The following is a 13,526-nucleotide window of genomic DNA, read 5'->3' on the forward strand; positions in this document are numbered from 1 at the left end:
ACATGACAGCTAGGCCACTGCTCTTTAAGTCTTCCACCACCTAGCTTGTGCTCAGGGTTGAGGACAAAGATAACAATAGCGGAGTTTACTGACTTCTTACCAATGTCCTGACAAAAAGACCAGACTTCTAGTGACTGATGGTGCTTTCTCTCTTCTGTTACCATGCACCTGACAGGGCCAGAAAGGGGAGGCCGTTGTCGGGGCCCAGGGACCCCCAGGTGCTCCTGGCCTGCCTGGGCCACCTGGCTTTGGGAGACCTGGTTCCCCTGGGCCACCAGGACCCCCGGGACCACCAGGACCTCCAGCTATCCTAGGAGCAGGTCAGTACCGTGAGTCACCACTTCTGGGTGGCACGTCGGAGCCACACTGTCTGACAGAGGCTGTGTTGAGCCTTGGATTGAGCCTTCTTTCTTTTCTTTTGTTTTAAACTGAGATGTCATCTGCATGCCAAAGAATTCACTCACTGAAGTGGACAGCTGAATGGTTTTTTATGTATTCACAAGGTTGTGCAGCCTTCGCCTCTCCCTAACTCCAGGACATTTTCATCACCTCGGATGGAAGTCCTGTACCAATTAGTAGTCACTCCTCTTTCCAAACCTTGATCTTTCCCTGATCTTGGAAACCTCTAATCTACTTTCTGTCTCTATGGATTTGCCTATTCTAGACAGTTCATGGCAGTGGAATCACACAGGGTGTGGCCCTCGGCTTCTTTCACTTACCGCAATGTTTCCAGAGTTCCCCCGTGTGTTGCATGTATCATTTCGTTTATTCATTCATCAGGTGATGGACATTTGAGTTGTTTCCACTGTTTTGGCTATTTTGTGTAGTGCTGCAGTGAACATTTATATACAGGTTTTTGTGTGAACATATGTCTTCAGTTCTCTTGAGTTTATACCTAGGAGTAAAACTGCTGTGTCATCTATGTGATGGAAGGTGAAGGTGAAGTCGTTCAGTCGTGTCCGACTCTTCGCGACCCTATGGACTGTAGCCCACCAGGCTCTTCCATCCATGGAATTTTCTAAGCAAGAGTACTGGAGTCGGTTGCCATTTCCTTCTCCAGGGGATCTTCCTTCCTGACTCAGGGATCGAACCCGGGCGTCCCACATTGTGGGCAGACGCTTTACCGTCTGAGCCACTAGGGAACCCCCAATATATGTGATTACTCTATATTTAACCTTGGAGGAACTGCCAGACTGTTTTCTAAAGTGACTATAACATTTTGCATTCCCACTAGCAGTGTACAAAGGTTATAATTTCCTTTTGTTGTCATCATCATTTGTTATTATTATATCTTTTTTATTCTAGCCATCATTCATTCTTGTGAAATAATATCTCATCGTGGTTTTGGTTGCATTTCCCTAAAGACTGATAATGTTGGACATCTTTTCGTGTGTGTGTGTGAAATTCTTGGCTGCTTTGTCAATGCCTGGGCCTTAAGGGACTTGAGGACCAGCATTGATTCTAACCCTCTATGTAAAAAATTTTTTTACCCCTTGGTACTTCACTTCCTCAAATGAAAAATGTGTGAAATAGAAGAAAATCTCCATTTATTGAATACTTACCAAGTGCCAGGCCATCTGCTAGTCACTCTCCTACAATATTTTGTGGGTTCCTACAAAGCCTTTCAAGGAAAGTATTAGCATCCCCATTTTATAGATGAGGAAAGTGAGGCCCAGAGATGTTTAGGAACCTTTCTGAGGTCACATAGCCAATAAGTGGCACCAGATTAGGACCCAGATCAGGACCCAGGTCAGAGTAACTCTGAAGCCTACATTCTTTCCACTGTGGCCATGGTGGAAAATAACAGTAGTGGCAGTAATAGCATAAATACCTCATTTTTTGTTGTTTGTTGACATGAGCCAGGTGTGGCGGAAGCACACCTGGGAAGAGGCCTACAATGTCTGGGGCATCTGGGAGAACTTTACACAGGAAGTGACTCTGGGGCAAGCGACAGAAATGGAACTCAAACTAGTTCAAGTAACAGGGAAGCTTACTGCATGTGAAGGAGGGGTGAACAGTTTGAGGGGGGCGGGGGCAGGCATGCAGTGAGACTTCAGATACAGCCAGAACCAGGGATTCAGTCCCTGTGAGGATTCTCCGTCTGTTGCTAGGCTTCTCTCTGAGTGCAGCTTCGTGCTTCTTCACCACAGACCACATCCTCTGCGAGTGGGAAATACCAACAACCTACAGCTTCCACTGTCATCTACAAATCTTGGCCTTCTTTCTCAGTTTTCATTTGAAAAGTCTTGGCATAGGGATGTTCTGGGGACAGATTCTGACTGACCTGTCCTGGGCCAGATGCCCAACCTTGGAGCAGTCACCCGGGGCCAGGAGGTGGGCTCACGTGAGAACGTGGCAGCTGCTTCTGGACCTGAATGGTCATAGAGGTGAAGGGGAAGCTCTCAGGAGCAGGTAGGGATGCTGGTCCCATAGGTGCCCACAAAACCTTGAGGGATAGAAGGGAATTGCAAAAGGCGAAGGGACATTGCAGAGTGAGTACAGGAAGCAGAGACTCTGTTGTCCACAGTAGCCCTAAACTAGGGCCCCGGGACTCCTTGCTGCATTGGAAAGAATTACCTTTCACACAATACATGACAGTTCATAGTTTACAAAACCCTCCCATATCCATTATCCCATTTCATCTTCACAGCAACCCCAGGAGGAAGATGAAATGGATAGGATTATAAAACTCATCTTATGGATGAAGGCACCAAAGCTCAGACAGGTTAGGAGACTAACTCAAGGTCACAAATGCTAGGAAGAGGCATGGCTGGGGTCCAAACCCAAGTCCTCAGGCCCTCTTTCCACTGGAGACATTCACCACCTGTGTGTGAACGTTCAGGTCCTGTGTCAGAACTGCAGGCTTCCATGCACAACCTGAAAAATCTCACGCAGTAGTTTTCCTGTGCTGTATTAAGTCGCTTCAGTTGTGTCTGACTTTGCAGCCCCATGGACTGTAACCCCCAGACTCCCCTGTCCATGGGGATTCTCCAGGCAAGAATACTGGAGTGGATTGCCATGCCCTCCTCCAAGGGATCTTCCCGACCCAGGGATGAACTGAACCTGCATCTCTTACTTCTCCTGCATTGGCAAGCGGGTTCTTTACCACTAGCGCCACCTGGGAAGCCCCAAGTTTTACTGGGACTTTTACAAATATCCTTAACCCTGCCAAGAGTTTTGCAGATTTTGAGGGGAGACAGGAGGTTAGAAAGATAGAAGGAGAACAACAAAATAGCTGTAATGATATTTGTGTTTGCCTAAAGTAAGGGCTGTTCATTTGGGAACCATAAACTCCTAGGAATTTCAAGGATGTGCCTCAGAGAGCTATCATCCCACTAACATTCTAAGTAGAAAAGTGTGTGTGTGTGTGTGTGTGTGTGTGTGTGTGTGTATCTCTATCCTGGGGGAGAGCGCCTTGATCTGGTTTTTAAGGGCACTTTGACTTTTCAAAAGCTAAGACTCTCTGGTTGGATACTATACAGTTTGCAAAGCACATTCCTAGTTTCTATTTTTCTCAGTTCTCAACATAGGCTAGTGAAGAAATATCTGTTTATATTTTACTGATGAAGCTGAGATTCAGAGAGCTTGTTACTTCCCTAAGCTCACACAGCTGAGAATCAACAAACCAGGGTCTTCAGTCTTCTGGCTGGAAGGCAAGGGCCCTGGCACTGCCCTACCCTGCCCTCCTGTAGCTTGGCACCTTCTCTTTTTTCTGAGTCTTCTTCCTCTGTTCAGTAATTACCTGTTTGTTTCTTGGGACAAGTAAGTTGTATGAATCAGGACATTTGGGGATGCAAGTGACAGAAAACTCAACTCAGACTGACTTATACAAACAGCAGAAACAAAAGAAACGTATTCACTTACAAAACTGGAAAGTCTTAGGCATGACTTCACTCAGGGCTACAGTTAAGAATCTCAGCCCTCCCCTAAGCCAGCCAAATGCGGCTGAGTCATAAGCTGGGCACAGAGCTCCTAAGATTCGCTTACAAGGTGCAGCGTTTGCAGCTGCGAACGTTGTGAGTAAGGTGGTGAACACTCTCAGTAATCGGCTAACATCAGAGGCATTTTGCACAGTGTGCTTTTCTGTAACTTCTCTTTCCTGTTTTATCTTAGCTGTGGCCCTTCCAGGCCCACCTGGCCCTCCAGGACAACCAGGGCTTCCCGGATCCAGGAACCTGGTCAGTATTATCATCAGGGAGTCTTCATCCTTCTGCTTTGGATGAGTTTGTTTAGAACTGTGGCTACAGTGTTTAGGGGCTGGCACACCTCTGTTGGAGTTGGGCCTCCATGACAACAGAATTGGTATAATTCCACAAACAGGATATTTATTATACTCTTTGGATGACTTAGTAAAAAGATACAGATGACAAAATCATTTATGATTTAGGTTCCACAAGAGCCAATTGTATTACATCAAAAACCACAAGCACAAGAGTGTAAACAACATTACAGGAGCCCCTGCGCTGGTCACGTTTCCCCTGGGTAATGCCGCATTCTCCGTTTTACCGAAGAAGGTCTCTTGTACCTTCGTTACCCTGATCGCCTGACTCTGTATGGCACATGGAAACTATTGTGATGCACAGAAAGAGGAACAAATGCCTCATTAGGATGTCAGGAGTCCTAGCAATGTACATTGGTCTTTGATAGATTTTAGCTGGAAATTTGGGCTGCCAGATGAAAAACTGTCCAGCAGTTGGTGAAATTTTGATATTTGGTGCCTTTGGGGGATGTCTGGGTCATTTTAATGCACAAAGTCATTATCTTCAAAGCTAGGCAAAAATTAAGTATTTATAATCTTTTTCAGTTGAGGAGAAAAATAAGAGTTTCCTTTTCTGATATTTCTCTGAGATTTGATATTTCTTGATAGAGTTTTCCTGCTTTTATGTCTGTGCCTAGAGAGGCCAACATGATTTTCTAACCTTTGGCAATTGTCTAGACAGAGAAATTATAGACCCCTATTTTCTTCTATGTATTTATTATTGGAACTACTCAGCCAGGCAAAAAAAAGGTTCAGGACCTAGGTAGAGTCACTCTCTTGTTTATATTTCTGAATCCAAATGAAAACACTTTTGAAACCCTGTAAGGAGCAGCATGAGCTAACGTAACACATGTAACAATGTCTGTGCCATGGTGCAACTCACGCGAATGGAAGCGGCAAAACCCACCCATGATTTTCCCAGTACCAGTGCCCAGCAGAGCCAAGTCTATTGACAGTTTTTAAATGTCTTCAAACTCACAGGATATTATCTTCTTTGTTTAATTTTTTTTAATTTAATTTTATTTTTAAACTTTACATAATTATATTAGTTTTGCCAAATATCAAAATGAATCCGCCACAGGTATACATGTGTTCCCCATCCTGAACCCTCCTCCCTCCTCCTTCCCCATACCATCCCTCTGGGTCGTCCCAGTGCACTAGCCCCAAGCATCCAGTATCGTTGTTTAATTTTTTTATTGTAAATGAGATTTATGTTTCAAGGTAATGAATGTTTTTGTTTGATCAAAAGGAAAGTCCTTTGGTTATTGATGAAGTTATATATCTCTCTGTGGCACAATAACCTTTTCATTGACTGTGAGGGGATGGCTCATATTTGACTTTACAAAGAGGCTGGGCTTTCAAATCGCGCCATCGCTCTAATGGTAACTGCGGTGTTTGGTATTTAAAACTACCTAACAGGTTACAACATTTAGCAACATGGATGACATGTTACAGAAAGCACATTTGGTCATAGAAGGGACATTCATCTACTTGAAGGACAGCACCGAGTTTTTCATTCGGGTCAGAGATGGTTGGAAAAAATTACAGGTAATTCTTAAACTCCTTTTAACAGACTGCCTCCTAGTACCCTCTAAAAATCACAGTCTGCTCCTGTAAATGCCATTTTTCTGATTTGAAAATGCAAAAACAGTTTCCAGTTGATGTTTCATTTTCAACATCCTCTTTTCCTTAAAGCTGGGAGAACTGATTCCCATTCCGGATGACAGCCCTCCTCCCCCTGCACTTTCCAGCAATGTGAGTCCTCTCCCCACCTTACTTCTAGCTCTTTCATTCATTAGCACTGACTGAATCCCCTTGGCATCCAGTATCAAGCTCTCTGACTCTGGACAGCCAGCCCTGCAGGGCTCACTATCTGGCAGAAGCCCAGAAATTACCAAGTGCCAAAAGAACGTTCTCACACTGGACGGCAGGGCAGGGGGGCGGGTCGGGGAGGGGGGTGGAGCTGGACCCAGAGGCTGGAGACCTGCCATTCCCGTGTCACAGCTGAATCCTCTTGGGCAAGGGACTCCCCTTCTCTTGGCATCAGTTTATTGATCTGTGAAAACATGGTTGGCATAAGCAATCTAGAAGAACCCTTTAATATTTGATGCTGAGACTTCCTTACCTGATTAGAACATTAACAACTTGCATTGTCCACTGTTTTAACCTTACAGCTACCCTTTCAGGTAGGTACTATCATTCCCACTTTGCACGTGAGGAAACTGAAGCTCTGAAGGGGTGCCTTGCTCTATGAAGTGAATGAGTTGTTTGTAAAACATGGGAATTCTGCTTTTTGGTTCAGTGCTCTTTCTAAAAGTCTTGAGAATATTGCTCCCTTTCTGAGGATCATTTTTCGTTCATGCATGAAATTTCTTCAGTTAAGTGTGGTCCAAAGACCATGACAAACTGTTTAAGACAGCTTTTTAAGAAACAGTGCACTTGTGCCTTAATGTACGGTAAAGAACAGAGTGAATGTATGTTCAGGACTGTTTGTTTTCTTTTTTTACCAAACAGCCTCATCAGCCTCAACTTTCACTGACGTCTATTTCAAATGTCAATTACGGCAGACCCGCAGTAAGTACGATTCATGCGTTTACTCTACAAATGCCGCAAGTGTGTCTACCATGTGCCAGGCCCCGTGCTTGGCATGCAGTTTGTTTAGATAATTGCCGGAACCTCAATTACAGGAAACACAACAAGGCCTGTGGACTCTTGTCCCTGTTGAGTCTGCTCCACCATCTCTACAGACCAGCCTCTGCAAAGGTCTTTCCTCCTGCCTCCTCTCTACCCCACCCCAGGACACAGACATAGGTTACATCTGCAAAACTTGCACACAGCTTAGGGTTGCCATGGCACTGATCCTGGCCCCAACGCTATGTGATCTTACAGCTGCAGAGTCCAGTACCACCTGGCTCAATTCAGAGTCTTGGGAGAGGCAGTCCACATGGCTCAGACTCCCTCCCAGCCAAATCGAGAGCAGCCAAGAGAATGAAATTGAATGGCCTAAGGCGACTCTTTAGCAAGTATTGTGGGGACACTCTTCAGAGCACAAGGCATGAACTTGGCGGGCACTGGGAACACGTTTCCTGTAGTGCTGCCCTCTGCCCAGCAGGAGATCCTGTGGGGCATGGTGAGTCTGCAGTACCTGTAGGATACATGAGTGGAGACCCCCAGAAGGAAGCAGCATCGGAAAGTCTGCAACCCTGCAGTGGGTCTAGTCTGGAAATGCAGACTTGGGAGTCTTCAGTAAAGCCATGGCTGTTGTGTTGGGGATGGAGGGATTCCTAAAAGAGAATCTATGTGGTGAGGAGAGACTGGATTGTGAGGAGCAAAAATAAAATGCACTGACTGGAGAAAGATGAAAAGGAAACCAAGAAGCTATTGCCAGAGAGGAAAGAGTGCCAAGCAAGGTAGAAGCTAACAGTGCCGAATGCTGCCAGGAGGCCCATGGAAGGAGCTAAAAGGTGTTGTTCAAACTGAGAAACTAGGGAAAAGCATTTCCATAGCAAGGAGGGACGCCTACAAGATTCTAGGTGGTGGCAGAGTAGGTGGGGGGTGAGGAAGCAGAGAAGCAAGTATAGATAAACCTTCAGAAAGCTTAGCTATGTGGGGAGGCATGAGGGCAGTAGCTACAAAAAGGTTTCAAATAGTGTATTATAAATTCTGAAGTAATACGTAATCCATTTTAGAAAGTCTAGACAATGAATAAAAAGAATGGAGAAGAAAATAATCATAATTTTACAAAACTATAACTATCCACAAAATAACTATTTTATCATTTGATTGTTGAAATGTCATTGTCGTCACAAAAATGATAGCTATTCATTATAGAAATGTTCCAGCAGTTAAAGATACAGAAACATGAGAACACAAAAGCCCCCAAACCCACCATTCAGAGGCAGCCATGGTTCCAGGCCTTTTTCCGCATCTCCTTAGAGAGGAAGAAGTGGTCGTGATGGGGTCAGAGGTGTGTCAGGGAAGCCCCCTCTCACCACTGCCCCTTTCCTGGGTGTCCCCCAGGAAAGCGCGTTCTATTGAGGCCTCTTGTGACTGCCCTTGGGCGTAGTCCCCAGAGGCACAGTGGCTGGAGGGTGATGAGACCATAAGGCCTCTTCCTTCATGTGCCACGATGTTCAGACATATAAGAAGAGGAAGATGGGCTTAAGATATTTTTCTTTCCTGGAGACTTGGGCCCAGGTCCTGCACCAGCTCTGTGCTTCCCCAGCTCTGTGCTAATGAGATAAAAGTTACTTCTGACATGCGGTTGAGGATGGGGATGACTGCTCCTTGATTATGAAATGTAATTCAGAGGCTACAGCAGAAAGGGCTGGGAAAGAAGGCTGGGTTTGGGGAGAGAAAGTGTGGAGGAAGATTATGGAATGGCTTTTATTTGGGCTACTGACCAAGGTGTCAGGAATGTGAGGCTAGAATTATTGTATGATCCCTGGTTTCTAAGAGTCTATCCCAATAGTCTTCATAATAAATGTCACGACCTTCTCCTTTCAAGGCCTTTTTCCTCTGGTCCCCCAGGATCAGCCCCAGACCTACTCAGGAGGTGGAAGAAAGGGCAGGAGGCAGATAATTTGATGCACCTCTGAGATCTAGGACCAAAGCCAGCTTAAAAACCTCCTAGAAACTCAATGAAGGGCAGACCCAGAAGTCTCCAACAGATGGCCTGCCTGCAGGCTGAATTCAGATCTCTGAAGTGCTTTAGTTTGTTTTTCTCGTACATTTTATAAGAAATGTCTACTAGTTAGAGTCGTTCAGACTGCTGAGCCAGACTGCTTTGGGAGACCTGGGCTGTCCTTCACTGGAGATGGTCACACCTGGGCTGGGAATCCAGTGTCAGGTAGAGGTGGAATAAGGTGACCTCAGCGTGCCTTCCAATGCAGCAAGTCGGGGATCTTATTAGGAATGTGTGATGGTTATGGGAGTTAGAGTTTGCTATCAATTCTCCAACTGCACTGTCTTTTCTCTCACTTTTTACAGCTACACTTGGTTGCTCTGAACACGCCGTTTTCTGGGGACATTCGAGCTGATTTCCAGTGCTTCCAGCAGGCCAGGGCTGCAGGACTGTTGTCCACCTACCGAGCATTCTTATCCTCACATTTGCAAGATCTCTCCACAGTTGTAAGGAAAGCAGAGAGATATAGCCTTCCAATAGTGAACCTCAAGGTAAAACTAAATATGGTTCCCGTTGCCTCCTGGATGTACTGTTCTCCACAGGGACCAAAGGCAGTTGCCACTCCTAACACCTTCAGAAGTGTGCTATTTCGAGGCCCTGATTAGTTGTGTGACTTTGGGTGGGTTACCTTCCCTCTTTGGGCCTCAGTTCCCTTATATTTGCAATAGCCCTTCCTGCTTAGATGGTTTGTGATCCTTGGAGCAAAAGGAGGGATAGTAATGACCTCTTTCATTCGTACAGCTTTTCAGTTTGTTTATAAAGCACTTCATATCTGTTCTAATAGATACTTCCAATAAAAATGGGAGTTATTCTTTTCTGTTTGTTAGGAAACCGAGGCTTACAAGGAGAAACAGTTCACTCAGAGTAACTATAAACTGGAATTGGTTTCTTTGATCCCCATGTCCAGGGCTCTTGTTTCCACCCAAGGGTGCCTTCTGTAGAGAACTGCCTGAGTGGCACCAGAACCACTCTGTCCTGCACCCTGGTTTGCTACCCTCAGGTATTTCTGTGCCCTTATTCACTGGCAAGGCAGGGCCTCACTGCATCCTTCAATTACACAATGGAAATAGCCTACTCCATTAAGGCTACAGAAGAGCAGCTCATTGCTGCTCACACATATCTTGGGTCTTGATTCCTAACCAGTTCTTAAAGGTTCTTTGAGACCCTTTGGTCCCTGTGATCCCAGTATTCCAACCTGGAAGCTTGAGCCTGGCAAGTTCGTCCTGACCCCACACGCAGCACTTTCTTTTCCCTCTTTCAAGGGTCTGTTCTACCATTTCACCCACTCAGATTGTTTGTTTTCTTAGAATATAAATAACTGAAGGAAAAGGAGTAAGAGATTCATCTCCACATCACCCACTTGTGCTGTGCTTAGTCGCTTAGTCATGTCCAACTCTTTGTGACCCCATGGACTGTAGCCCATCAGGCTCCTCTGTCCATGGGGATTCTGCAGACAAGAATACTGGAGTGGGTTGCCATGCCCAACCCAGAGACTGAACCCAGGTCTCCCACATTGCAGGCAGATTCTTTACCATCTAAGACACCAAGGAAGCCTCACCCATTTGTATATTAGCACAAATTTGAAGCTCAGTGTATAATTATAAAGGCTTCCTTGGTAGTTCAGATGGTAAAGTATCTGCCTGCAATGCAGGAGACCTAGGTCTGATCCCCTAGTCAGGAAGATCCCTGGAGAAGGGAATGGCAATCCGCTTCAGTATTCTTGCCTGGAGAATTCCATGAACTGACTGTGGGGTCACAAAGAGTCGGACACAACTGAGCGACTAACACTTTCACCTTCATGTAATTATACAATGTTTAAAATAGCAATAATAAAATAAAGACCTAAAACACACTTTTGATGGGGAAGAGACATTATGCACATATAGTAAAAGAAATTACCTCAAGAAATAAGATCATAAAGCTGAAAGGGTTCCAAGGATAGATTATAAAATCAAACCAAAGTATTTCCCAAGTTCTCACCCTGTCCAGGATATAGGAGTAGAGTTGGGGGCTTCCGAGCTTTGAAGAATGGATAAATACTTGTAAGCTGTTTGTATAATGATTCTAATGTAGCATTTTTGTCTCCACAGGGCCAAGTACTTTTTAATAATTGGGACTCAATTTTTTCTGGCCACGGAGGTCAGTTCAATACACACATTCCAATATATTCCTTTGATGGCCGAGATGTAATGACAGATCCTTCCTGGTAAGTAGAGGTTGAAGCCTTTGAAGTATATCATATGATAGACAGCTTTAGGAAACAGTCTAACAATGGGATGCCCTTATCAGCTACTCCTCTGAGATGTTGCCAGGATAAAACCCCAGTGAGGCAGCCAGAGGCCTTGGAGAGAGCCTGGCCTTGAAGTTAGGAGACCTGGGTCCAGTAACTTTATATGGGACCTTGGGTAAGGCACTTCCACTATTTGAGCTTCAGTTACCTCACTTGTCAAATGGGCAGAATAATCATATCCATACCATAATAATGCTATGAGAATAAAAAGGTAAGTGTGAGAATATCTAGGATACAGTAGGCACTTAATTAGTGATAAGTAATGCTGTTGTTGGTGATTCTTTAACCCTCTCCTGTGAGTTGTGTTCTAATTCTTTGAAAATTATGTATGCTTTTAAGAATACAACAACTCAGTAAATCTTTCCTCATTGTCTACTGTATGCCAGGCCTGATGTCAGGCCTGGAAGGTGCAGTAATAAACCTACACAACTCCTCCCTTTGCAAAGCTTATAGTCTGTGGGAAGACTGACACAGACTAGCTACCATTCTAGACATGATATTGTCATTGGAAAATGAAGAAACAGATAAGATGGTAGGAGCACAGAGGAAATAGTCAACATTCCTTAGCAGTGAGAAGAAGGAAGGCTTCCTGTAAGTCCATTTAATGGACTTTGAAAGATGACAAGGAATTGCTGAAAATGGAAGTGAGGCCATTCCAGCTTAAGGGGACTCATCAAAGTTTCCAATTCACAGAAGTAGAGAGTATAATTTCGGAGCATGTAGAAACTGGATATGGTCAGGATGTAGTGTGTTCAAAAAGTTTGAAACAGTGATAAAGGCAGAGAAGTGATGTGCGGTCAGACCCTGGAGAGTTCAGGAGTTTGACTTAACTCACTAGACTTAGGCTGATTTCCTCACCAAGATATGCCACAAAGAAGGGTCATTTCAAAAAGTAACACAACAAACTTCCTTTGTAGGCCCCAGAAGGTCATTTGGCATGGCTCCAGCACCCACGGAGTCCGTCTTGTGGATCAGTACTGTGAAGCGTGGAGAACCGCCGACATGGCAGTCATGGGCTTGGCCTCCCCGCTGAACACGGGGAAGATTCTGGACCAGAAAGCATACAGCTGTGCTAACAGGCTAATTGTGCTGTGTATCGAAAACAGTTTCATGACAGATGCGAGGAAGTAACAACCTTCCCATGCTTCTTAAGAGTTTTCCAATTTTTTTATGTGAAGAGTTGACACTGAAATCTAAAATGTTTAAGCGTTGTAAATATTAGTTTTTTATTACACATGCGTCACAACAGCAACCAAAGAAAACATACCTCAATATACTCAAAACTGAAGACATAAAGGACTCAGATCAAAGACAAAATCTGATCCATCTATTGGTGCTAGATTCTGCAGGAAACCCCATGCAGTGTAAACGCATCCCAAGACGGTTAAGAGCAAGTTAAAAAAAAGAGCAGGTTAAAAACAAAGGCCTTGGCATTCTGCCCACTGCATCCTTCAGAAAGTGATTTCCTCCTTTTAACCATTGTTGAGTATAAGATGTCCTTCATGTTTTCTTACAAAGTCAGTGTTTAGAAATGTTACCCCTTTCTAAGTTATGTGCAGACCAAACACTTTGTTCTTTAATATACATCCATTGTTTGCAACTGCTGTTTATATAGACAGAACTGCTCCAAATGATCCTATTTGTATTTTCTGATATTACCAGACTTTAATGTTTTCTTCCTAAAATATTATTGCCATCATACTTTAGGAGTTTTATATTTTTACACAATCATATTTCAGTATGGCATCTGTTTATGTGAATGACTTGCTGGAAAAGTTTAAGTTCCCAATGATCTGAAACTAGAGAAGAAATACCACATAATTACTTCCTTTCCCTTGGTGGCCCTTTTCCCCACCCCTACCCTGATTTTATGACTTCCATTTGGCAATTCTTGAATTATAACTCCATTTGAACAAACAGGTTCATGAGGATAAATTTTCTGAGACACATATATCTTCATGCTGTATACTTTGGTTCTTTTTTTTCCATGTGATAAGTGAACATAAAAACATCTTTTCCAGGCGCTTTCTTCTGTTTGACTTTTTCCCCTCGGTTCCTTTATTCCTCATCACTGATGTGGAAGCGGCCCCCGGGCAGGATTGCTAACCCTGCAAGGAAGTGATGTGACACACAAGTCATGCCACTTGTGTGTCCCCTTAGGAGATGATCAGAAAACAGGAAGATTTTCCCATCATCCTCTTCTTCTCCTGTGTGTTGTCTTCCACTCAGCGAAGGCAGCATGGGGCATGCAGAAGAGTCCCAGTGTGACAAATAGGATCAACTGTATCTCAACA

At 44.3% G+C, this 13,526-nt stretch overlaps 1 protein-coding gene across 2 annotated transcripts in view; it reads left to right on the top strand.

The window, feature by feature from the left end:
* COL15A1 (collagen type XV alpha 1 chain) overlaps nt 1-13,254 on the top strand; it is a 103,324-nt gene extending 90,070 nt beyond the window's left edge. For both annotated transcript variants that reach the window (XM_070375547.1, XM_070375546.1), the window contains 8 exons: nt 176-320; nt 4,114-4,178; nt 5,678-5,806; nt 5,954-6,013; nt 6,773-6,832; nt 9,248-9,433; nt 11,033-11,148; nt 12,150-13,254. In XM_070375547.1, coding sequence (XP_070231648.1) covers nt 176-320; nt 4,114-4,178; nt 5,678-5,806; nt 5,954-6,013; nt 6,773-6,832; nt 9,248-9,433; nt 11,033-11,148; nt 12,150-12,363 — 975 coding nt within the window. In that variant the 3' untranslated portion in view covers nt 12,364-13,254. The remainder of the gene's footprint in view (nt 1-175; nt 321-4,113; nt 4,179-5,677; nt 5,807-5,953; nt 6,014-6,772; nt 6,833-9,247; nt 9,434-11,032; nt 11,149-12,149) is intronic.
* The last annotated feature ends 272 nt before the right edge of the window (nt 13,255-13,526 follow it).

The sequence above is a fragment of the Bos mutus genome, chromosome 8, assembly GCF_027580195.1.
Source record: "Bos mutus isolate GX-2022 chromosome 8, NWIPB_WYAK_1.1, whole genome shotgun sequence".
Lineage (NCBI taxonomy): Eukaryota > Metazoa > Chordata > Mammalia > Artiodactyla > Bovidae > Bos > Bos mutus.